The 27,617-nt window shown below is 34.3% G+C and overlaps 1 protein-coding gene across 3 annotated transcripts in view; it reads left to right on the forward strand.

The window, feature by feature from the left end:
• RNF180 (ring finger protein 180) overlaps window positions 1-27,617 on the forward strand; it is a 156,167-nt gene that overhangs the window by 41,927 nt on the left and 86,623 nt on the right. Inside the window, exons 3-5 of one of the 3 annotated variants that reach the window (XM_069492620.1) lie at window positions 3,183-3,278; window positions 4,685-5,644; window positions 8,900-9,219. In XM_069492620.1, coding sequence (XP_069348721.1) covers window positions 3,183-3,278; window positions 4,685-5,644; window positions 8,900-8,959 — 1,116 coding nt within the window. In that variant the 3' untranslated portion in view covers window positions 8,960-9,219. Of the gene's footprint in view, window positions 1-3,182; window positions 3,279-4,684; window positions 5,645-8,899; window positions 9,220-27,617 lie in introns of those variants that run through there. The other 2 variants (XM_069492619.1, XM_069492621.1) reach the window with 2 other exon arrangements.

Raw genomic sequence — 27,617 nt, forward strand, 5'->3', positions numbered from 1 at the left:
TCAATCAATAAATATTGACAGGTTGATTGCCATTAACTTACCTTGACATAAATAATCTCTTATTCTTTCTTCCAATGTTGAAATTTTTTCCTTCCTTTATAGACAGAATCTTAAAAAGTCAGAAAAAATTCTAGATCTGATAATGAAAAGGTGACTTTGTCAATTCCAGTTTGTATTCTTTATAAGAGCCTTTTAAAGAATTAATTGGAGTTATACTAATCTGCATAACTGTCAGCTCCTAAAGGAAGGACCTGATATGTATGATAACTGTTCTTCAAAAGATTAATTCTATTTTTCATAAACTTTTCCCATACCTTTATTTTGTTTCTGAAGCACAGTATTAAAGTAAAGGTATACTCTTTATTGAGTCATTTCCAATAACTTTCTAATGTTCTTTTAAAAATAGATTTGTATAGTCATTTAAATTTTTTACAATGGGTCTTGGCTCATATAGGTACAAATTGTTGAGAATTCAGATTTTTAACTGAAAATTTTCTAACAATGCAGAAAGTAAAAACAAACACACTGTTATCAGTGTACATTTTTGGTGGTCTTCAATATTTATAAAAAATACTTTAAAAATTAAAGGGGCTAAGGAAGATAAAGTATAAAGACTACAGTGAAAAATATAAAATTTTATACAGAATAGGCATCTTTCAATCACCCAGCATTTATTAAGTACCTATTATATTTCAGGCACTGTCTCATGATCTGAGGGTACAAATAAGATGTAAGTGCATGTTCCATGGAAGTTACCAATTACTGGTATTTAGACCTGGGAATTAAAACAAAAAATCATTCTACTGTTTGGATTAGAGATTTTTCAGGAGATAAAAGATTATTTCCAGGATGAAAACCAGGGTCATGTGTCATAAGCATAAAGAAAATGTAATTATATTCTAATTCTTTGGATATATAGAAAATAAAATTATTTGGAAAATATTTTTTCCCTAGAAGAATATATTTATGAACATGATAATACTAAAAATATTAACATTAAGTACAGAAGTATGTAAAATCTGGAGCAACATAAAGCATTTAGAATCATTTAAACATATATATTTTTAAATTAAATGGCTACAGATTCTTTCCATCTTTTGCCAGTGTATTCCATATTTGAAGATATATTCAGAGTTTTCTTTTTTTCCTCCTCCTCTCCCTCCCTCCCTTCCTTCCTTGTCTCACTCTGCCACCCTGGGTACAGTACAGTGGCATCACCATAGCTCACTCACTGCAACCTCCAACTCCTGGCTCAAGCAATCATCGTGCTTCAGCCTCCTGTGTAGCTGGGACTACAGGCATGCCATGACCCCAGCTACTTTTTCTACTTTTAGTAGAGACGGGATCTTGCTCTTGCTCAGGCTGATCTTGAACTCCTGAGCTCAAGGGATCCTCCCACCATGGCCTCCCAGAGTGCTAGAATTACAGGCGTGAGCCACCACGCTGGCCATAGACTTCTTGATCGAGTAGATCGTAGAGTCTTCACTTTAGTGCTTTTTCCAAGTCATCCTAATTTATATATGAGTTAGAGAGAAAAGGCAGTAGTGACCAAACTGTTACTGCAAATTATTCACTATAAGAACTTAAAGTGTTGCCTTAGTGCACATTATAGGAATAACATTAATGGGGTGTCAGGCAGATGGGGGGAGGGGATGAGTGTATACATAATGAGTGCGATGTGCACCATCTGGGGGATGGACATGCTTGAAGCTCTGACTGGGGGCGGGGGGCGGCAGGGCAGGAAAGGGCAATATACGTAACCAAAACTTTTGTACCCTCATAATACGCTGAAATAAAAAAAAAAAAAAAAAAAAAAGAACTTAAAGTGTTGGAAAAGGCAGATGACCAAAGTGCACAAAATTAGATTCTAAAAAAATGTCTAGATTCTTAACTTTAATGTATATGAGAATCATAGTAGAGGCTCATTACTCTAAAGGAGCCTCTACTACAAACTTTAAGTACCTCTGATATTGTTGCTGTAGGGACCACATTTTGGGAAATTCTTTTCTAAGGTGGCCCTTTACAGAGCTCTTAATCTTTATCTAGGTTATATTAATTAGTGCTAATCAAAAGAAAACCTTGCACAGTGTTGCTGTTCTCTCTCAAACTCTCTGTAGAAATTGGCATCCTCAGATTTCTTAGAATAATTAAAGTTTGAAGTCTTACGATTACCGATGACTAAATAATGCCAGAATTTCTCCCTTTAGGAGGCAAATCTGATAACAACTATTAATATTTGTATTATGTCGTGGGTTTAAGAAAAAGATTCTAAGGGTGTTTGCTTGTATTCATGCAGTTTTCTTGCTGCTGAATCAGTGGAGACAGATTGTAACTTGAAGTTTCTCTTCTCATGCTAAAATTGAAGATTTACTTTTCAAAAGATCTATTAGACTGTCATATGCTTATCCATGTACATCCCTGCACTGAAGTATACCCGCTCCTGCTCGGTTTATCAGATGGATTGGTAGACTTATTTAGAGGGCCCGCTTCAACTGCAGTTTTGAAGATACCTTTATTCCTGGTATAGGGAAGGGCACCTCCACAGTAGGTCTCTTATGACTGACTTTAGGGGAGGTCAGAAAATCCTTCATAGGTTTTTGACCTACTTCAGGGGAAAAGGGCAAGGGGCACGGGGGTAGGGGTAGAGAAAAGACCTTGCTTCTGCTGTTTTTCAGTATGCCAAGGTGGCATATTTTGAGGTAATGTGTCCTGAACCCCATCATTCCTCTCCCCCATTTCCTCCATCATTTATCTAGCATATTTATAGAGAATATAGCAACTTCTTTATTCTGTCATTAGTATAATTTAGATAGAATCAGAGATTGAAGGCTGGGGAAAGCTGCCATGAATGGCACTCTCTTGTCTCACACACAGGAAAAAAAAAGAAGGCAGTGCTGGATTTGTCCATTCAGTAACTTGCTGCTAAATTTTAAACTTCATTTGATAAGCTCGATGAAATGGAGAGGGTTCTGTTTTAAGTCACAGGTAGCTATTCCCGGAAAAACATTTTTTTGTTTGTTTTCTTTGTGGGTTTGTTTTTGATTATGAGAGTGAGGAAAGGCGGGCCGTGTATGTTTGCTTTCTAGCTAAAAGTGCATTTGTATTTTTGAGTTTTAAATATGAAATTTGTGAAATAAATTCTGAACTGGTAATTTTAAATATCATTGATTTTTATTTAACAGGATAAATGTGATCCAGATGGTGCTCAAAATATTTGTCATGTGTGGCACATGAATATAGAAGCCCTTCCAGAATGGATAAACTGCTTAATACAAAAAGTAAGTTTCTTAGTTTCTGAGTAAAATTGGAAATTTATTAATACAACCTTCAGAATGTTTTTTTACTCGTTTTAAAGCTATTTTTCTTGAATGCATTGCTTAGCTAACCTATGAGCTGCCCCCACCTCTTTGCACTTTTCTCCCTTCTGTCTTATATACCTATTTATCTTTTATAGATACATTCATACTATAAGTAAATTTACATTACTCATAAATATACATAAGCATATATATGACATAAGTAAATATATATTATTATACATATACACACACACAATAGCTTACTTACCTTGTTAATTGCCTAACTCTTCACTTCCACTGAAATATAAGCTTCATGAAGTCAGGGATTTTTATATTTTGTTCATTACTATGTCCTCAGCACCTAGATTAGTACCTGTTGAGTAAATGAAATATCCCATATGTATCATTAATAGCCATACACATATATGTATATACACACATATAAACTGAGTAATCAATGACTCTTATTGGTATAATCAAAATGAAAATACTACACTTTAAAGGACTCTTAATGAAATAACAGCAAGACCTTACTTTATTAATAATACGGCATAGTTATTTCTCACAATTTAAAACACTTGTCTTAGAAAAGTATAAGTAACATGGTTTTAGAAAAATATAATTACATTTTTCCACTGAGTAGCTTACTTTTTTGTTAAAAAAAAAATTAACATTTGATAGATATCCCTTGCATCCATTCTCACATTGCAGCAATTTCCTGGGAAAATGCCAGGTCATGGCTTCTAAGTGTCCTGAACTTTACAAAATGTATTAGCACACTGCAGATGTGTCCCTATCTCTATTAAAAAGGTAATTTGAAGCCAGTTCATTAATTTTCATTCTGAGTATAGAAAATACACTATCTGTTGTGTGCAATCAATATCTTTTGGTTGTATGTAAAAAGCCAGGAAGAGCTTTATTCTTTTGGTTGAGTAAAGTTCCCTCCCACAGTGCTTGGTATGCAAGAAGTGTATCAAAACAGACACTTTTCTGTGAGATTTTACTTGCAAATTAAGCTCTGTACACTAATTTGCTTCCTGGTTACATAGTGTATTTTGCTTTTCATTAGTTCACACTGTATCCATATTCAACCGATTGTTTTAGAGACTCTCTTTTGTAATTCTTAGGAGTTTTATTTGGATGGACATGATTTGCAATATGTTATCATTCTAGAACTTGGGTGCTGCTTATCTCTATTTATTGAAAGGCTTGTTTCCATTTGCTGTTCTGTCTACTAATCGGAAAACAGGAAGCTAGCCTTTTCTGCAGCATAAAAACTTTCATGTGGTCGGCTTTTTTTTTTTTTTTTTTTTTTTTTTAACTCACATTCTCTTTGGTTACTTCACAATGAAAGCATTGTCTTTATTTTCCTTTATTACCTGTAGGCCCAGTGGACAGTTGGAAAACTGAATTGCCCTTTCTGTGGGGCCCGTTTAGGGGGCTTTAATTTTGTCAGCACTCCAAAATGTTCCTGTGGCCAGCTTGCAGCTGTACATCTCTCCAAGAGCCGGACCGATTATCAGCCAACACAGGCAGGCAGACTAATGAGACCATCACTGAAATACTTGTCACATCCTAGAGTTCAGTCAGGTTGTGACAAGAAAACTCTGCTGACAGGTGGTGGCTCCAAAAACAGAAATCATAGGCTTTTAAACATGGCCCAAAATAATAATGACCCTGGAAGATTAACAGAAGCACTGTGCCTGGAGGTGCGATCAGCATATTTTGAGATGAAGAACGAAAAACTGCTCTTCAAAGAACCGGAACCAAAGTACCAGCTTTTTGTTCCCCAGCTTGTGACTGGCAGATGCACTACAAGAGCTTTTCATAGAAAATCACATAGTTTGGATCTGAACATCAGTGAAAAACTGACTTTATTACCCACCTTATATGAAATCCATAGTAAGACTACTGCCTATTCCAGGCTAAATGAAACACAGCCTATTGACCTTCCTGGCTTGCCTTTACAATCTAGTAAAAATAGATGTTCCTTTCAGAATCCATCCAGTTTTGATCCTCATATGCTGCTGCAAAGATTTTCAGTGGCCCCCCACGAGACCCAGACACAAAGAGGAGGAGAATTTCAGTGTGGTCTAGAAGCTTCTTCAGTGTACTCTGACCATGCTAGTACTAACAACCTTGCTTTCCTGATGGACCTGCCGTCAGCTGGCAGGAGCATGCTGGAGGCCTCGGAGGAAGAAGAGCACCTCTCCCCTCTGGACTTCCTGCACTCGGCCAGTTTTTCATTGGGCAACATTAATCAGAGGCTCAATAAGAAAGAAAGGAACAAATTGAAGAATCTAAGAAAGAAACAACGAAGGCATGAAAGATGGCTACAGAAGCAGGTAATTTTTTTAAAAAATAGTTTACCAAAAATTCTGTTTTATAAATATTGGGATTTGGGGAGTGGAGCTAACTTTCAATACCTGTATTACAAAAACTTGGTTTTAATAATTTTTGAAACGCTCTTTTTAAGTACACTTAGTAATCATGGATCCCTATTATAGTTGACATGTATGACCCTGTCTCTATGCTTCATACATGTTTAGAAAAAGCCTTTATGTAGTTTTCCCAATTCTAATATTTTAGAGGAATATTAATCTTATGATATTGAGACTGGATTGTTTGTCACATACATTTTAAATTTATTACATGTTAGAATTGTTTTGCAGTGATTTTATTTCAGGTTAAATTGGAAAAAATGTTTCTCTAAATTCAATCAGGTGACAAATGTATTCACTTTTCATCACATTTAGCTTAAATAAATATTTTTAAGGAGCTTATTTAATTATGTGCCCACGTGATCCAGATTAACTGTGCTAAATTGTGAAAATTATCTAAAGGGCAATTTGCCCTTACTGTAATTTTGTAGGAGAGTGTGCTTCTCTATGATTTGAACTACCTCAGTTCCCATGAATATATGCTCCAGGGTGGGATGTGTGAAGGGACTGAACAATAGGTGTTAGGTGCTGTGGAAACCAGTTAAACCAATGGACGAGACACTTGTGAAAATTTGGAAGTTTGAGGACTGTATGTTTCTGAGTAAATCTTTTTTGCAAATTGCCATTATTAGTTGCTTATTCATTATAGATAGTGGTCTTTGTTAATCAGTGTGTTGAATATTAACAGTATCCTTAGAACTAAAATATAGAAAGCTACAACTTCGTATAATAATTATTCTTTTAAAAAGCTAAGTATACACATGGCTTATGATCCTAGTTGTAGACTCAATAAAATAAAATCACTGCATTGACTGCTTCAGTCAGATTAGGTGTTTTTTCACCTTTTACATAGTGTAATTATAATTATAGATAATTGCTCATTATATTTTTGACTGATTGCTAACAAGAACATTCCAGTTTGGTTTATTTGCAAGTGATGGTGTAATGTGACATCAAAATATATATTATAGAATATAAAAAGTGAATATATTATAGCATCAATATAATATACTTCATAGTTTAACTTATTGAAGCTATAAAATTCAGAATTTTTATTGAGAATTTGGCTTATACCTAGATGAATTGGAGGTGATCATATGTTCAATGAATATTCAGAAATAATACCATAAAATGATTAATGCAATGTGAATGGCTCTAAAATAATTAATTCTCTAGCAAATAGAAATTTTAAAGAAGTGTGAAAATTATACTTCTTCTGTACTATAAATATATGTAGATAATATCTTCATCATTTAAAAATGTGTTTAATTCTTGGGGTAGGTACTTTGGAAAACCTCAACTATATTATTAATCATTTTCCAGCATGGGAATATTCTATTGTATTTAATATATAGTTTAAAGTAAGTGCAAGGTTAAGGGTTTTTTACTTTTGTATAGATGAAGTTATTTTCATTCATTCACATGTGATTTAACAAATTGCTTAGCCAATTGATCAGAATTAATAATTCTTAGTCAAACATGTTGTCACAGATCAGTGTAGGGAATGATATGGATCCTAATAGGTTTGATTGGTTGCACAAGAGCTACAGGCAAACAAATGCCCAATGTCTCTTTAGCAAAGAAAATTTAGGAGTAGATAGAGCAGCTTAGCAATTTTGTGAGTTAGTGATGTGAGTACATACCATGGTTAGAGCCAGAAAGAATAATCATAATTTTTAAAAGTCTGTCTTGCTAATTCAGGCAAAAAGACGAATCCTAGAATGAGTTAATGTCTGAAATAAATTAATGGTGTAGTTATGTGACTCATTCCATGTTTACTAAAGATTAATTCTGTAAACAATTATCGGGCCGGGCGCGGTGGCTCACGCCTGTAATCCTAGCACTCTGGGAGGCCGAGGCGGGTGGATCGCTCGAGGTCAGGAGTTCGTGACCAGCCTGAGCAAGAGCGAGACCCCGTCTCTACCAAAAATAGAAAGAAATTATATGGACAACTAAAATATATATATACAAAAAATTAGCCGGGCATGGTGGCGCATGCCTGTAGTCCCAGCTACTCGGGAGGCTGAGGCAGTAGGATCGCTTAAGCCCAGGAGTTTGAGGTTGCTGTGAGCTAGGCTGACGCCACGGCACTCACTCTAGCCCGGGCAACAGAGCGAGACTCTGTCTCAAAAAAAAAAAAAAAAAAAAAACAATTATCAAATGCTTGTTTGGGGTACTGTGCCTTTGGGTAATGACTGCAATACGGATCCTGCCCTTTTTTAATGAGGTAGATAAACATACAGTACATAAAATGTTAAATAGAAGTTACAATTGTTAATGATAATTAAAAGGTTTAAAATAATTGGTTGAGAAATCTGGATTTCTGACTTTCACTTGATATTTTTAATGCATTTTCATGTAAGCTAGACATCTTTCAATGATATTAATATATATATATATATATATCATGATAGAAAGTGTTAATGGTACTACAAAAAGTTATTTAAGTTTTTGAATCTTAGGAATGTAGATGAGATTGCTATTAAAGCAGAAACTACAGACAATTTTCAGTGTTTTTGTTCAGCAAATGTTAATTGAGCATCTATTTTGGAGAAAGACATAGCACTCAGCTGCATTTAACCAGCAGACCTACTGGGTTTTTTATCCAGCATAATTGTTTTGTGTTTTATTTTTATTTTTTAAATTTATCATGCAATAAAATTGATTTATCCTTAGCATACAGATCTCTAATTTAAACATGTATAGGTTTATGTCATGACCACCACCGTGGGGATGCAGAACAGTTTTGTCACTCCCAAAACTCCCTTGTGCTACGTACCTTTATAATCACACCTTTATCCCATCCCCGATCCCTAAAAACAATTGATCTGTTCTCCATTACTTTAGTTTTATCTTTTTGTTGTTATAAAAAATTGATACAATATTATTAAAAATAGACTCATATACTATGTAACCTTTTGAGATGGGCTTCTTTTATTACAAAAATGGCCTATGAGTTTCATCTAAGTTGTTGCATATATCTATAGTTTGTTCTTTTTTATTGCTCAGTATTATCCCATTGTGTGAATGAACCACAGTCTATCCATTTAGCGCTTTTGAATGACAGGTGGATTGTTTCAGGTTTGGCAATTATGAATAGAACTGTTGTAAATGTTCATATATATATTTTTGTGTGAACCTAAATTTTTATTTCTCTAGGGTAAATACCCAGGAATGGGATTGCTGAATCAAATGGTAAGTGTATATTTAACTATATGAGAAACTGTCAAGTTGTTTTCTAGAATAGCTGTACCATTTTTCATTCCAAGCAGCAATGTGTGAGAGTTCCATTTGCTGTGCATCCTTGAAAGCAAGCACCTGGTATTCTCAATATTTTTTATTTTAGTCATTCAAATAAATATGCAGCAGTATCACATTATCATTTTAATTTGCATTTCCCTAATGATGTTGAACATTTTTCATGGGCTTTTTTTCCATTTGTATATATTCTCTAGTGAAGTGTCTATTCAAATCTTTTGTTCACTCTTTAATTGGGTTATTTTCTTCCCATTGAGTTTTGAGAGTTCTTTATACATTTTGGATACAAGTCCTTCATTGAATATGTAATTTTTAAGTAGTTTTCTAAGTCTGTAGCTTGTTGTTTTATTCTCTTAACATTTTTTTCCTGCAGAGTGAACATGTTTAATTTTGATTATGTCCAATTTCTCAAATTTTTTTAATGGATTGTGCTTTAGGTGGCATATCTAAGGACCCTGACTCATCCTAGGTTATGAAGATATTCTCCTGTGGGTTTTTTCCTAAAAGTTTTATAGGTTTTAGTTTTATATTGAGAATTATGATGCATTTTGAATTAATTTTTTAAGATAAGGTGTCAGGTTTAAGTCAAGGTCCATCATTTTTCATACAGATGCTCAATTTTTCTGGCAACAATTATTGTTAACACTGTCCTTTCTCCATTGAAATGCTTTTGCAGATTTGTCAAAAATCCACTGACTGTGTGTATGTGGACTCTGTTTTCAGTTTATCTTTATGTCTGTCCTCTAGTTAGTAGCATTTTTCCTTCTTACTGTAGATTTATAGCAAGTCAAAAGATCCTCTGATTTTATTGGTTTTTATTTAAAAATTGTTTTAGCTATTTTAGCTCCTTTGACTTTTTATATGAAATTTAAAATCAGCCTGCTTATAGTTATAGAAATATATTTTTGGGATTTTGGCTGGAATTATATTAAACCTATGGATTAACTTGGAGAGAATTAAAATCTTTATATTGACTTCTCAAATCCATGAATATGGTGTCTTTATTAAGGTTTTGTATTATTTTTTCTATGTATTGCTGAATACTATTTGATAATACTTTTTGAGGATTTTTTTTTTTTTTTTTTTTTTTGCTTCTGTCTATGAAGGCTATTGGTCTGAAATGTTCTCTGTTTTTGTACTATATTGTCTGGTTTTGGTACTACAGTATTGCTGGCCTTATAAAATGAGTTCTTTCCCCTTCTATTTTCTGAAAAATATTGTGGAGAATTAATAGTATTTTTACTTAAATATTTGGCAGTGAAACTACCTGGGCCTGGAGATTTCTTTGTTGGGAGGTATTTAACTATGAATATAATTTCTTTAATAATTATAAGACAATTTAGGTTATCTATTTTACATGAGGTAAGTTTTGGCAGTTTGTGGTTTTCAAGGAAGTTGTAAAAATTACGTGTGTAGCATTATTCATAGTGTTCATTATTTATTAGTCTTTTAATGTCTGTTGGATCTGTGATGATATCCTCATTTCAATCCTGATAATGGCAATTTATTCTTCTCTCTTTATTTTAGTTGATAGAGGTTTATAAATTTTACGTATCTGTTCAAAGAAACACCTTTTGGTTTCACTTGTTTTTCTCTGTTGTTTTACTGTTTGTATAGTCATTGATATCTGTTTATATCTTCATTATTTACTTTCTTTGCTTTCAGTTTATTTTTTTCTCCTTTCCTAATTTTTTATGATAGAAATTTATATGTGAAATCTTTCTTTTTTCTCATCTAAGCATTTAATGCCATAAATTTCCCTTTAATTAGTGCGTTAGCTATATACTATAAATTTTATTGTGTTGTATTTTAATTTTAATTTAGTTCAGACTTTTTCTAATTTCCACTGAGACTTCATTTGGTCCACCTAGTTTGTTGAAGGTGTTAGTATAATGATGAAAAGGCTAAAATATCAGCATTTTGAGGAAATTAATAAAAAATTTAATCCTGGGCAAAATATTTTCTCCTCTGAATTGAGAGCAAATAAAGACACCACTAGTATAACTGCATAAATATTTCTAAATAATTCTGTTTAAACAGTGTTTCAATCTGCTATGTTTGCATTTCTTAACCTTGGACCTGTTTAATATGAATAAAAGAAAAAGTCTCTTTAAAAAAGGCCACAGGAAAAAATTGTGAAAAGAGTTTGCCTTAGGTTTCTGTGGAGTATTGTGCATGAAAATTTGAAATAATTGACCATATATTATTGTTTGTAACAAATCACTGAATAATCTACAATAATTCTATTATATTATTTTCAGCGAGCTAAATGAGTTGAGGTGATTTGTATTATTAAAAGGGTGTGATTTAGGCACTGGGGAGAATACAGGCCAATAAATTATATTAAAGGCCCATACATTCAAGTTTATCTAGAAAAGATTTATCTTCTGCCAAGGCACTAAGTTTCATTTTTATGGATTTGTACATGGGGATTATTTTGAAATTTTTAGTTTTTAAAAAAGTCCATTTAATCTTTTATCACTTGTTCATCATCTTCAAATCTTGTACAAATCATACTCACGATACGTATTTGGTTGTTTGTACTTCAGAATTCTAAAATGAATTCAAATATTAAAGAATTCCCCATTCATTCTCCTCTTCCTCAAGCAGAAAATTAATGGCTTATTGAAATGAAAAGCTTCACTAATGTGAATATTTTAATTAGAGAATACAGATTTTTAATGGTTTTATTAAACACAAACTTAATCATGAAATGATCATTTAGGAAATAAGATAATAGATTGAAAGAACATCTTACTCTACCTTGTGTCAGATTACTATTTCAGCCTAAGCTTGCCACTCTTCATTTTATAAATGCAAAAACATCTAGGGCTTGCTCTATTAGTTAATACTTCTAGTTTCCCTCTACGTTGCAGGAAGTCGCCATTTAGTAGGATGATATAAAAATATTCAGTCAGTTTAAATAAACGTGACTAAATATCTTAATTTTGCCTTCTTGCCATTTTGATTAATTTTAAAATATAGATAATTGAGTAGGTGTTGAGCAAAGTTATATAGAATTGATAATGCCTTTACCTTAAGTAATTACATAGATCTAAATTTTCTAATGCTTAGCACAGTACTCTGTACATAATATTAATAGGTCCTCAGAAATTGTTTGGGTTTTTTTATCTTTTTATTTTATAAATTTAAGGGGGATACAAGTGCAGTTTTATTACATAGATATATTGTGTAGTGGTGAAATCTGGACTTTTGGTGTAACCATCTCCTGAATAGTGTACATTGTATCCATTAAGTAATTTCTCATTCCTCAACTTCTTCCCATCCACCCTCCCCCTTCTGAATCTCCAATGACGATTATTCAGGAATTTTTAAAACCTAAGTATTTTTTATTTTAGGATAGTTTTATATTTATAGAAAAGGTGTGAAGATAGTACAGAGAGTTCCCATATGCCCCACACCCAGTCTTTCCTATTAATTTCTTACTTTAATGTGGCACATTTGTCACAATTAATGAACCAATATTGATATGTTATTATTCTAGTTTATACTTTATTTAGATTTCCTTAGTTTTTACCTAATGTTCACTTTTTTGTTCCAGTATCTCATCTGGGATACCACATTACATTTAGTTGTCATGTTTTATTAGGTTCCTCTTGGCTGTGACAATTTCTCAGACTTTCTTTGTTTGGGGTGACCTTGACAGTTTTGAGGTTACTGGTTAGGTATCTTGTAAAATGTCCCTCAGCTGGGATTTGTCTGATGTTTCCTTCCTGATTAAACTAGAGTTATGAGTTGTGTCATGGGTTCCCCAAACCACCCCCATGTTTGATGCTTCACTAAGAGGACTCATAGAAATTAGCACATGGTCATACTCCCAGCTACGCTTCATTACAGCAAAAGTATACAAATCATCATCAGCAAAAGGAAAAGGTACATGGGGCAAAAAAAAAATGTGGAGGAAATCAGGTACAAGTGTCTAAGGTTTTTGTTGGGGGATGGTCATGTAGGCACCCTCTTCCTGGCATATACCAAAATTCCAGACTCCCAGAAGGAAAGTGCTGGTGTTTGGCATAAACCACATTGTACAAAAAGTTTAGGCACAGTGAACCACTTTTGTCAATTAGGATGGTAGGAGCCCTCCAAAAATTCAAGTTGCTGATGCCAGCCAAGGGCCAGCCTTATAAGTGAAGACAGGACTCCTATATTAACTCTTCTCTGCATGTGGATTTTTGGGAGGAAGACCACAGAGATAAAATGCCATTCTCATCACATTACAAGAATATATACTATCAAGGTGACTTATCACTGTTGATGTTAACTCAGGAATGTTTTGTAACAGGGAGGAAAAATAATAATAATTGTTACACTTATATATCCCTTATATTACAGTTTTCTATCGCTGCTGTAACAAAGCAGCACAAACATAGTTGCTTAAAATAACAGCTTTATCATCTTACAGTTCTAGAGGTCATAAGTCTAAAAATGGGCCTTGTGGAACTAAAATCAAGGTGTTGGCTAGCTTGCATTCCTTCTGGAGGCTCCAGGGAAAAATATGTTCCTTGCTTTTTCCAGCTTCCAAAGTCTGTCCTCATTTCTTGGCTTGTGGCACAGTTCCAGCAGTGGCATCGCTCCAACCCCTGTTGTCTTTCATCACATCTTCGCTCTGACCCTTTTAGGGGGCCCCTGTGATTACATTGGGTTCACCTGGATAATCCAAAACGATCTCCCCATCTGAAGGTCCTTAACTTAAAGCTGCAAAGTCCCATTTGCCATGTATAGTAACATATTCTTAGGTTCTAGGATAGGATTAGGATGTAGACATCTTTGGGGAGTCATTATTCTACCAACCCCACCTCTCTGAGCACTTTATTTCATATAATCCTGACACAATTTCATGAGATAATTTCTATTACTGTCTCCATTTTATAGATGGAGAAATTGAGGCTCAGAGAAGTTAAATAACTTCCCTAGGCTGCAAACCTAGTATCTGATAATAGATCTAGGTTCCGATGTTTCTGCTCTTAACCATTATTCTATAGCCTTTCAAGGATGAAAATCCTCCCAATTTTATCTCTCTTTGATGGTTCAGAAAATATTTTACTATCATATACTGTTAATACCGTTTTCTTTAACTTATGATCATTTAGTAGTTTACTCTTTGCCAGAAAACAGTGCTAAGTATTGAGGACACAACAATGAATGAAATATCACCCCGCCCCTCAGAGACCTTTGAGCGGATGGGGAAGACACATATCAATTTCAGTCACCATTTTCTTGGGTATTTGCAAAAATCCGATATCACAGAGAATTTTGACCAACAGTTTACTTAATGTGGGATTGCTTTGGCCAAGACCTTGAAATGCAACTCAAAATTCTGGAGCAGTCACAAAGGAGCAAGTTTGATTGGGAGAAGGTGGGAAGACTGTGCAGAAGTGGGAAAATTGATGACAGAGAAGGGGGAAGATGATCAGCTGATGAAGAATTATGATGCAGTGGTCAGAAATTTACATTTGACTCTGAGGATGCTGTAGAGCTGCTGAGAAGTTCTGAGTGGCACTACACGTGGCCCACTGAGCTCAGTAAATTGTTACTCAGTAGATGAATTGAACAAATAAATGATGTATCTGATGCTTTAGGCATGGTAAATGATTTGTAGGTAAAAGCAAACAGTCATTCTTAACCCTGGCTACAAGTCCCCTTAGGAATTTTAAAATATCCCAGTGCTCTGGGCTCTCTCAGATTATGCTTCAGTTGACCTAGGCTGGGCAGAGTGTGTGTGTGTGTCTCTCTTTTTAAATTCTCAAGTGATTCCAGTGTGTATCCAGGGTTGCTGAGAACTATTAGGAGAAAGAGAGGTCAACAGAAAGGAATTAGGAGAGGTTTAGATGCAAGTTGATAAAGTCCTTGACAAAGCATTTATTAACAAGAGCAGAGAAAATTAATTCTGATGGATGTTACAGAGGGAAAGGCAGCTGACCTCAATGGTTGCCAGGCAGAGAAGGAATTAGATAAAGAGCCATACTTAGGGGGACAGATATTTGGATCCTATACTTTCCAACACCTAATATAGCTCCTTGCACTTAGTAAAAGATCATATAAATATCTATGTGCAAGTAACATTTAGTATATTCAGATAGCTTTTCTTTTCCTAGCCTAATATTGAGAGAATGAGAGTTTTGATTAGGCGCAAAGGGGAGGAAGGGAGTGATGGCAGCAGTTAACTTTTAATGAGCTTTACTGCGTTCTAGGTACAGTAGGAGGTGTTTTTCTTGTATTACCTGATTTACATGAGCTCTTAGGTCACTGAGCATAGGGAAGCTCTCAGGAGGGCAGGCTTTGGACAGCTAGAAAGGAGCCCTGACCTCCTCTGGTGCTGGGGTGGTGGGGGATTGCAGGAGAAAGGCAATTGGGAGGTAGGAGAAGAGTAGAGATGCATGTTCTGTTTTGTAAGTACTAAGGTTTGAATGTGTCCCCTCCAAAATTCTGGTATTTCCTATGTGATAGTATTCAGAGATGGGGCCTTTAAAAGGTGATGAGGCCATGAGTGCTTCTTCCTCATTTATGGGATTAAGGCCCTTATAAAACAGGCTTCAAGCAGCATTTGGCTAGCTTGCTCTCTTGCCCTCCCACCTTCTGCCATGTGAGGACACAGCAAGATGGCCCTCACCAGGCCAAATGCTGGCAACTTGATCTTAGACTTCCAGCCTCCAAAACTGTGAGAAAATACATTTTTGTTCTCTATAAATTACCCAGTCCCAGATTCTGTTATAGAAGCACAAACAGACTAAGACACTAAAGTTTTGTGTAAGGCCGACTTGTTTGGAGAAGGGAAAAACCAGAATTATCGGTGAGCTAGTCCCAGAGTGATACATCCAGAAAACTTACTATATAGGTCTGAGCTTAGCACTAGCTGTGTTTGATTAATAGAACTAGGCAATGCCTTCAGCTCTTTTGTCCTTGTGCACTGAAGATTGTCTGGTTTATATTCTAAACCTCCACTCTTGGCTTTATTTACCACATCATCCAAGATAAACCCTGCCCACCTGTTTTTCTGTCTTACTGTCCTGTTTTTAAAACCACAGTCACTTGTTGGCAGTGCCTCGTTGTTCTGTTCAAACCTCCTTAAAACTTATCCCACACTAAGAGGCAAGTCCTACCCCTTCTTCTCCCATGTGGAGACCTCAAAATACCAGCTTACATGTGCCCCCAAACTGGGAAGGTGCCTGGAATCCTCTGCTTGGCTCAGTATATCAACTGTAATTATCACCTGAGCTTTCTTTTACACAAAGTATTTTAATTTTTGATTTTATAAACAGTGTAACAGTGTTAGAGAAAGTACAGAAAACTGAAAAATGTATTTAAAATTCATTTAAATGCCAAACTTAAGAGAGTGGTTACCTATGAAAGGGAAGAGGAATGTGATCTGGACTGCTATATAGAGACCTCCAACTCTATTAGTTACGTTTTATTTCTTAAGCTGGATGGTAATATCACAGATGTTCTGTTTTGTTCCATTTTATATGGCTCCACTATTTTATAAAACATTGAAGAATTGGTTGTAAATCATACTACCCTAATAATGTCATGTTCTTTTTATTCATTACTTTGCTGCAAAATCTCAGCTGATTCACCTTTGTTCTCCTTGTAAAATTTTAGAGGGAAAATCTCCAACAGATCATATAGACAAGTATTGTTTTATATGAGAGGCTCAATTTTTTAATAATGCTTTTCTATTCCATCAGAATAAAAATTGAATATTTAATAATCCATGACCAAAACTTTCCACTAAAAAGTAATTACATATCTGTGCTGTACTGGGATATGATATTCAGCTCTTAAATTCTGTGCTTTTATGACCCTCTCTAAAGTGCTAGATTGTAAAGGTGAAATGAATCATCTTGTTTTCCAACACCAGAGGGCACCAAATTTCCTCTTGGAGCAAAACAATCAAAATAATTTTTTCCCATCAAATAATTTCATACACTGGGTAGAATATGGAATGGTATACTTTTAGTTTCTTGACAGATCAAAAAAGTAAGAGATTTTGTGCTTTGTGAGAAAGGGTTTAGAGAATCATAATAGGGCTTTCTCTTGCTGCCATCAGCTAAGAATCTAGCAATGCTTTTGCTAAATTGCTTTTCAGGGGTATTTATTATATGTTTGTTCAGGGAGAATAAAACTGCTACTTTGGGTTAGTGCTTGGGGTAACTTATTTTTAAGGCTCTATAGATATGTCATCTATTCTGGTTTTAACTTTTAGGTGGCATGTGCAGTTGTCTGAAAATAGGCATGTTCCCTAAATTAGGGGTAAAATATCAATGGCAAGTGTTGTGCTTCAGTATGGAGTGGGGTGCTGACAGAGAGGAGTGAAATATGTAAGCCAGTAGATTTCAGTGAGCCATTCATATACACTGATGTTTAGCAGAGTTTTCTTAACTTACATTTGATAGATTATCCTTCCCTCATTCTTAAATAAAAATGATTGGAACAAGGCCAAACCAGTCAATAACATCTTTTCACTAATTATGTTTTTTCTTAGGTCCAATTAAACATTTAAAGATAATTTTACATTGTACCCTAAATTGTCTCTGGCTACTGTATTTCCCTTTTTCTCTATTATCTCTGGCCACAACAATTGATAATCTATTTAGGTTGTCTAAACACTAGTGGATACAAATGAGGCAACTTCTATAAAGCAGCAGCATAATCCAGTGGGATAAATATTAATACAAAGCATGTATTTTAAGGAAGTAAAGGCACTATGTCCTTCTATATACTTTGATGGTACACTTGTTTCCTATTGCTGCTGTAACAAATTACCACAAATTGAATTGTTTAAAACACAAAAATATGTTATAATTCTGGAGGTCAGATGTCTGAAATGGATCTCACAGGGCTAAAATCAAGGTCTTGGCAGGAGTGCTCCAGGGGAGAATCTGTTTTCTTGCCTTTTCTAGATTCTAAAGTCTGACTGTATCTTGGCTCATAACTACTTTCCTCAAAGCCAGCAGTAGCTGGTTGAGTCTCTCTGATAATGCCATCTCTCTGCTTCTGCCTTCCACCTCATTTCAGGACCTGTGATTACACTGCCCCCCCCAATTAATCCATGATAATCTCTGTATTTTAAGGTCAGCTGCTTAGCAACTTTAATTCCATCTGCAATCTTAATTCTCTACTGCCATTTAACATAATATATTCACAAGTTCTAGGGTTTAGCATGTGAACATCTGTAGAGGAGGGAGGGAAGCATTATTCTACTCACCACAGATGGTTTTGGTGGAATCTTTGAGTCAGGCCAGACTTGAAAGAGAAGAGGCAGCCACTTATAAGTCTTGATAGTTTCTAGAAAAATGAATGTTTTCTTTGACCTTCCCTGGAATTTCCACATTATTCATTTCTCTAGTTTTTCTTGGGGTTCTGAAAATGAGTATGTGTTCTAGGAGGCATAATTCATTAATTATGTATCTACCATAAGTATCATAATTTGGCAGAAATGATCGGATTAGTCTATTAGGTCTTGGTTAAGTAGGATAAAGGCAATTAAGTTTGCATGGGGGAGCTGTATCATGAAAGGTAAGAGGCACAAGGCATTGTTTGAAAGGTTTAGAGGACTCTGAACAGAGAAAACCTCACGAGAGCAAGGGCTACTTAGATAAAAGATATGATGCTAAAGTTAATATTGACCTACCTTGCAGTGTTGCCTGGACCCAGGGCTCTGAGTGAAGAAACATTAGACAATAAACCACATCCTCTTGGTACATAAATAACTCCCAAGTTGCATTATGCTATGTCAAGAGCTTCAGACTACTAGAGTCCATTTTAGTCCATAAAAATAACAGTCACACTGGCTGGGTATGGTGTCCCATGCTTGTGATTCTAGCACTTTGGTAGGCCAAGTTGGGAGGATCACTTGAGGCTGGGAGTTCAAGACCATCCTGAACAATATTGCTAGACCTCATCTCTACCCTCCCTAAAAAAAAACAAAACAATAAAAAACAAAACAACAAAACAGAACAAAAACAGTCACAGACCAAATATGTATTAATGATAAAGACAATAACTTTCATTTGGGTGTTTGTGTGTGTTAGTTTTTTGCACTTATTAATGAGCCAAGTAGCCTAAAAGTCCAAAATGCCGTATGAAAGGCAATCTTAAGTTCTTCTCAGGTAGTATAAATTTAATGAGATATAGATGCCACAAATTTGCAAAGTTTGATAAGAGTTGAGCTCTCTTTGAGTTCATTATTTATGTAGGTCCCAAATGATTATGCTAAATATTGAAGCTAGAACTTTAGCCTTTAAACTAATCAGTAATAGTTTGGAGAATGGTGTATGTTGTGGTATGTTTAAGATTTTCTACTTCCTCAGAAATGAGTTGTAAAATTCTGCTCTACTGGCAAGCTCTGGAACATTCTGTGTAGTCCCTAAATTTTATGCAGTGACATCTTCTAGCCTAGATTAGATGAATGTGTTCATTATTGGGGTCATCCAAGAGAGCAAAAAGCATTTGCAGCCACTAGGAATATTTATGACCCAAAGAGAAGTGCTCATCTCAACACACTTGTAATTGTAGAAGGGTGTCCCTTTATTTTATGTGACTAGTCTCTGTGTTAGGATATTTTGCTTTTTCACAAAAGATTTTATCAAAGTTCAGGACTACATACTTGAGAAATCAAAAATCTTTATACCCACTGCTTGATTGGCACCTATTAGACAACTGTTGTCATACTGAGTGTCAGAAGTTTCCTATCTATTAGTTAGTAATAAATATTGAGAATGTCATGGCTTCACCTTCACAAGGATCTCAGAGTATAGACTAGGTTTATATTTCTAGCCTTTTGTTAGAACTTGACCTCAGGAACATGTTTAAGGAAGGGTTGGAGATTTTAATCTCTTTGGATTGATTTCTTTGTGCCTTAAAGAAATGTATAGTGCATTGATTCTCAAACGCTCATCTGTGGACCAGCTATATAAAATCACCAGGGGAGCTCTATACAGTTTCACTGGAGATGGTAGTTTTATAAGTCTGAGATGGGCCCCAGACAATTTTTAAAAGCACACTGATTAATCCTAATGTGCAACCAGACTTGGTAACTCTTAGAATGTTTGTTCTAAAGTCAACTGGACTTAAAGTTTAGGAGATTATTTTCTCCTTGCTGTTAATAGACTGCATCTGTTAAAAGTAATAAGATCAATATCGATGAATGAAAATTAATAAGCCTTCTTAAATGGTTTGCCACATTTAAAGGATTGGCTTCAAAGGTAAATGTTTTCACTTTGGAATCGAAGAATGGCAATAACAATAATGATAAACAATAACAGCAGTAGAAAACAAAAACATTTGCATAGTGCTTACCATATGCCAGGTACTGTTTAGATATAATATTCACCTAATCTTCGTGGCAACCCTGTGAGGTAGTTACTTTATTATTGCCGTGTTACATATGGATGTTAGGAATCTTGCCCAGGGTCACCCAGCTAGTAAGTGGTAGAGCTGGGATTCAAACCCAGGCCACGAGGCTTAAGTAGTTGTGCTCTTAACCATTATGCACTATCCTCTGCTTTTCATTTTGTCTTCTGATTCCTTTATGCTGTGGAGTCCTATATCAATAATGGGAAGCAGCACAGTTAAGCTGGTTTAAAACCACGGGCTTTGTGGGTAGATTCTACACAGCACTGTCAAAGTAATCTCTTAAGTGAATTATTATTTACCCTTTCTGGGCGTTCGTTTCCTCATCCAAATAATGAAGTTTACAATATATTCCTTATAAGTTTGTTGGTAAGACTGAATTAAGAAATGTTTTCAAAATGTTGAACACATGCATTTTATATAAGTACCCAGTCATTTGTACTTATTGTATTAATATAAGTTTTGAGACATTAAATGGTTAAGCCTAAAAACTGAAAAATTATTGGCAAACAAGACTGTGCAGAAAGTACTGGTAGGTTAGACTTTAGCAATTGTAGGGCTATGTGAACATTCTAGCAAAAATTCTCAAGTGAGACAATAGAAATCTATTGTTTGCTGTACAGAAATAATCTAGAAGGGCCAATTTAAAGCATCAGTATTTTTAAAGGGTCCTGTAGTTTGGATATTAGTCATAGTTTATGTGTCATAAAAGACCACAGATTCAAGCACCAGGCACAGGTGGTCCCTCTCCGGGGACTCATGGCTGCAGGGAGTACCAAAAGGCTCTAGGGAAATTCAATAAGGAAGCATTGTGAGCGTCTCCCAAGAAGATTATAGTGGCCATTGGTGGGAACTCCCAAGAAGCAGAAGACACATCTGGGGAAATAGCCTTTGGGCAATTCTTGGTGTTTTTGATATGCCACTTAAGTAATTTTCTTGCATGAAGTTATCTTGATCCTGAACAACAAAGAGGAAAAAATATTTTCCAGGGTTTGACTTTTAACTTACAAGTAGTTTTTGTTTTTGTTTGTTTTTTTTTTCCTGAATGCTGGAACATCTGGGAAGTTGTATGTAATATCATCATATCACTACCTATGGAATGACTTACTATCCTTGTAATTTCCCTTTGCTTCTTATATTAATACGTACATTCCTAATTTTACTTCTTGCTCTTGTTACTTCCAGGATTACTGCTTATTACACTAATAGATAAGATTCTTCTCATTTGGCCTCCTTTACTAGTCTCTTCTTTTTTTTTGCAATGTGTATTACTGTGTTTATAGCTCCACCTTTGTTCTTTTTACTATTGTCTTCCCAAACCTCTTTGACTATAGGTGTCTACTGAATAAATTAATATCTAAGTTTCCATTTGAGGCCTTTGCTGATCTAGTGTCAGTTGTAACCCATGATTTTTGTACATATACTGTATGTTTCAGCCATGTTGGACTGCTTACTGTACTGTGAATATTTTTCATCTGTTAGCTTTCTTTTGAGGTTTCACTTTCCTGTATTGTCCTCCCAAGCCCAGAACATCCTCTTGAATTGCTTAAGGTGCAATTAAAAGAACTTCTTTTTCTTGGAGTTTTCCATTACCTATTTAAGCATAAATTTTTGTTTCTTTTCTTATAACCCCCAAAACTTGCCTTGTTTCCTCTACTATATTTACTATAAGTCAGTGAAAAATTACTAAACCAGATGTCTGTGGGTCATCCATGGATAACCTCTAACACAGTGCTTTGCATATGGACACTCAATGAATAGTTGTTAAATGAATGGATTAATATAAGAGCCATTTAGTGAATTTTTGTGAAAAGGCAATATACTGAAACTTTACATAGTTATGAGTTATTTCATGGATTCATCCTTAGGTTGAGTATTCCTTATCCGAAATGCTAGGACCTGAAGTGTTTTGGATTTTGGATTTTTTTTTTTTTTTTTTTTTGGATTTTGGAATATTTGCATATATATAATGAGATATCTTGGGGATAGAACCCAAGTCTAAACACAAAATTCATTTATGTTTCACAAACACCTTATATACATAATCTGAAGGTAATTTCATAGAATATTTTTAATAATTTTGTACATGAGATGAAGTTTTGACTGTATTTTGACTGCAGTCTGTCTTATATAAGAGGTCAAGCATGAATTATCTACTTGTGGATGTTGGTGGTCAAAAAATTTCAGATTTTGGAGCATTTTGCATTTCAAATTTTTGGATTAGGGATGCTCAACCTGAAGTATATACTTTGTATTAGGCTTACTTTTAAAAGTTTTGAGACTTGTGAGCTTCCTGACTTGTGAGCCTTTTCATAATACAAAGTGGGATTCTACATTTTAAAATGTAGAATGTGCGTGAAATGATACAGAATTATTTTTATAATAGTTGGTTGTACGATATACAGAGTATTTCTTATATTTTGACCCTTCATGTTCTAATCTAAATATCTGTTATTGAATTATTAATAGAGAAAACAGAAAGATGTCTGCTCAATTATACATTTGGTTTCTTTCTTTGTCTTTTTAAAATACATAGACAAGTATTTAGAGCACATAAAAATTATTTTTTGCAAAGTAGGGAAGAAATTATTACTTTGTCTTTAATATTTATCACATCCATTAAGACTACTATATTAGTTATCTCTTACTATATGCTATCTGACAACTTACTGGCTTGAGAAAATATCAATTTTATTTGTTTCCAATTCTGTTGGTCAGCAATTTGGGGTAGCATTAACTGTTCATTTCTTCTGCTGGTCTCACCCACATCATCTGGGACTCAACTGGGCTTCTTTACATGGTGACATTGTCTTGTAAAAGGCTTGGAGTGGAAGCTGAAAACCACATCAGGCCTAGGCTTGGAAGTCACAAAACATTGCTTCTACCACATAGTGTTGGTCAAAGCAAATTACAAGACTAGCTCATATTGGTGGGGTAGAGAAAGAGATTCTTCCTCTTGACGAGAGGAACAACAAAGTCACATTGACAAGGAACATCCATACAGGCATGGGAAGAGTTATGACCATCATTGTAGGCAGTATGTCATAAGGATTGTCACCCTTATAATGTTTGAGAGATAATCCTCAGTTTTCTTTTGTTTCCTGTAAGAAAATTCCTTGGAAAACAGGTTGCATCCAAAACTCTTTGCTGTCTGATAGACTATACTGCCTTTTGATTTAAATGGATTTTGCTGAGAAATTTTAAAATAAAACCTATGTTCAGGCCCCACTTTCAGAGGTTCCTATTCAGTTCATCTGGAACAGGCCTCATGATTGGCATTTTTTAAAAACTTCCTGTGTTCCTGGCCTATAAGGTTTCCACTGAGAAATCTGCTGCCAGATGTGTTGGAGCTCCTTTTTATGTTACTTTTGTTCTTTTTATTTGCTTCCCCTTGGGACCTTTTATTTATCCATGACCTTTGGGAACTTTATTATTAAACACCTTGAGGTAGTCTTGTTTGGGCTAAAATCTGCTTGATGTTCTATTACTTTCTTCCACCTGAATATTTATATCTTTCTCTAGGTTCAGAAAGTTTTTTGTTACTATTTCTTTGAACAAATTATCTACCCCAGTGTCTCTCTCTACCTCCTCTTTAAGGATAATAACTCTTAGATTTATCCTTTTAGGGCTATTTGCTAGATCTTATAGGTGTGCTTCATTTTTTCTTACATTTTAATCCATCCAGGTCTTAATTTATCTCTTTCAGATTACAAAGGATGACCTCCAGTTATAACTTTTAATGCTGATAAGCTTGGGTTCTGGACCCAGACTGTGAATTTTAATCATAGCCCTATAATCTATTATTTAAATACCTAAATATATTTAAAATCTCTGTGCCTCAATTTCTTTGCAAAAATGGATCTAATACTACTGCTTACCTTATATGGTGGCATGACTGAATGAGCTAATAAATATAAAATAGTTAGAACAGAGTGGGCACTTAACAAAAACACTGACTAAAAGTTAGCATTAATAATAATGGCTGACCGATAGAATAAAACAATTAGAATATAATAATAAGAGCAAACCAATATAAATTCTAAATGAAAAGTATCTCAATATTTTTTCTCTAAGAATTTTTATTTTTTAAGTAAATGTTTGTCTGAGAGCAAGCATTAGTAAGGAATCTGCCTTTAATGTCTTTCTTTAACAATGAGGTACAGGTTGAGTATCCCAAACCCCAAAATCTGAAATGTTTTGAGCACCAACATGTTACCACAAGTGGAAAATTCTATACCTGATTCATGTGGCAGGTCACAGTCAAAATGAAATCATCAAAACTTTTGTTTCATTGTACAAAATTATTAAAAATACATAAAATTACCAATTTGATGTTGAATACATGTGGTGCATGTTTTTCCATCCTTGTGATACCTCACTTCGAAGGATGGGCTCAATCTCTATCCAGGATAATATAAGAGGGTGCTACTTTACCATTTAATATCCTAAATTAAAATAAATAAATAAATAAATAAAAATACCTTAAACATTTTAAAAAATACATAAAATTATATTCAGGCTGTTGTATATCAAACATGAATGAATTTTGTGTTTAGAGTTAGGTTCCATCTCCAAGATATCTCATTGTGTATATGCAAACATTCCAAAATCAAAAAATAAAAAACTCAGAATCCAAAAACTTCTGGTGTTAAGCATTTCAGGTAAGGATTACTCAACCTATACTACTTCTGAGGAATTCTATCCAAGAGAGGGACTCTTAAGGGGAGGTATATACCTATTCTTCTTATATGTGAAAAAAAAAACAAATCCAATTATTAGAAGTTATTTTTAATTTAATAAAGTATGCTATTTGAATTCAAATTATTTAAAAATATATTTGCTCTATATTATGTGTTTTGAAGTTTAAGTTTAGAAAGTAAACTTAATTTATGTCATTGTAGAGTGTCCATAAAAAGTTGTTTTTGTTTTATAAAAAACAAATGTCACTTAGCATTTTCTCCCTTGTCTATATTTAAATGTCTGGTCTGGAGAACCATGACAGAGAGTCATGTATTATGTGATTACAGATTTTACTCTAAGCTCTTTGAAGGTATTGACTATTTCTCGTTCATATTTTCACCTGGCACCTGTCAGGACCTTAATAAGTACTGAGCAGATCTGGTGAAGAAAAAAATGCTTCAAAGGCTTTAAAATGCCACTTTTGAGAAAAATTAACTATTTTATTACTTTTAAGGAATAGGAAAGTGCAACATGCATTACTGGTAAAAAAAAAAAATAATAAAATCTTACATCTTCATTTTTAGGTGTATTTTTATAGTTGCTGCATACATCCTGAATAAAGACCCAAATAATACACTTGACTTCATTTATATCCTTTCTTTTGGTATATAAACTATGTCCCCAGAATACCTAGATATAGGAAATATATCTGACAGGGAATTTTTCTTTAAATATTAAATCTTTATTTTTCTTTTAAAATATTGACTTCCTGTAAACTCTCCTATGCATCTTAAATTGGAAATCTCTAAAGAAAACAAACAAACAAAAAACATGGTGTACCTACTCTATCTCCAATTCTGTATTTGGTTTTTAAAAATTTTAACATTCTATGTCACTAAATATTCTCTAAATAAAATTGCAATATGTGAATATATTAAACGTTTTTAGAGCTATATTCTATTGTTGAAAACTGAGATTGTTTCCAAGTTTTGGTTATTATATACTGGATCCTTAAATTATAAATCATTGTGTTCTAAATATACTACTTTTCTTAAGCTAAATTCCTAAAAGCAGAATTACAAGATCTTGGTTTGATACATATTACAAAATTGTATCTCAGAAAGATTTAACCAGTTTACCTTCCTACCAGCAATTCATGAAGAGCCTTTTTACAGCATGTTTAAAATCACTGGGTAGCTGGGTACAAAGTTCTGCTTTGCTTGCTGTTTGACCACTTCATGGTATTCTTGTTCTGATTTGGACTTTTTCTTCTGGCTAGTTATCTCCAAAGGTCCTACAGTTAATAAAGTCAGAAGCCAAAGCAGAATTGTAACAATAATATCAAACATGGCATTAGCCAGAGACCAGTTTAATCATTTAAAAAACCTCATAGCCAACTCTTATATAGTACTTACTATGTGCCAGGTTCTGTTTGAAGCATATTACATCTATTAGTTCATATTAACTCTTATAACCACCCTGTGAAGTTGGTAATGTTATTTTCCCCCTTTTATAGGTGAGGAAACTGAATCATATACAAAGAGATTAAGTAGGTTAAGATCTAGATTTTGGGGATGTAGCTGTAAAACAAATATATTTGTGCTCAGGAAAAATATATTGACTTCTTCATTTGCTTTTATTAAACAAAGTAATCTGTTTTAAGCAAAATAGAATATTCAGATAAGCAAAAAAGCCTTCCCCAATTACCTTTAATCTACCTATATATGCATATATTTAAGTGGAATAATTTTGTGCATACTGTTCTCTAGCCTTTTTTTCTTACTTAGCAGTGATCTCTAAACATTTTCCCATGTTATTAACTATAGCTTTATAACAATATTTTATGGCCACACATTATTTCATTTTATAAATATACCATAATTTATTTAACCAATTCCCTTCTTTGGTAGTTTGTTAGTTTACACTTTTTGGCTGATATAACCTATTTTGTACAAACATTTCCAGTCTGGTCATTTCCTCAGGATAAATTCCTTGAAGTGACTATTGCTGGGTACAGTGTTGCTTAGCTTCATACCGTTGCTGCCATCCATTTGCTATACTGTCATTCCCTCAAAGATTGACGGGTCTTCTAGCTAGCCATCCCCAGTTTTTACCCAAGCAGATTGGCATCTCCTTAGAAAGAGACCCTTAGGTTCTTTGTGGGTTTTTTGTTTTCAACCTTTCTTTGACTTTTGTGGGGTTTTTTGTTTTTGTTTGTTTGTTTGTTTGTTTTGGTAAAAATATTTAACATGAGATTTACTTTTAACAAATTTTTAAGTGTACAATATGTTATTGTTGACTCTAGGTTCAGTGTTGTACAACAGATCTTTAGAGCATAATTTCCTTCTTTTTAAAGGCTGTATAGTATCCCATTTTATGTATATAGTATATTTTCTTTATCCATTCATCTGTCCATGGACATTTGGGTCATTTCTACAACTTGCTAGTGTGAATAGTGCTGCAGTGAACATGTGAGTGCTAATATCTCTATTAGATGCTGATTTCGATTCTGTTGGGTAAATATCCATAAGAGGTATTGCTGGATCATATGGTAGTTCTATGTTTT

The sequence above is a fragment of the Eulemur rufifrons genome, chromosome 17, assembly GCF_041146395.1.
Source record: "Eulemur rufifrons isolate Redbay chromosome 17, OSU_ERuf_1, whole genome shotgun sequence".
Classification (NCBI taxonomy): domain Eukaryota; kingdom Metazoa; phylum Chordata; class Mammalia; order Primates; family Lemuridae; genus Eulemur; species Eulemur rufifrons.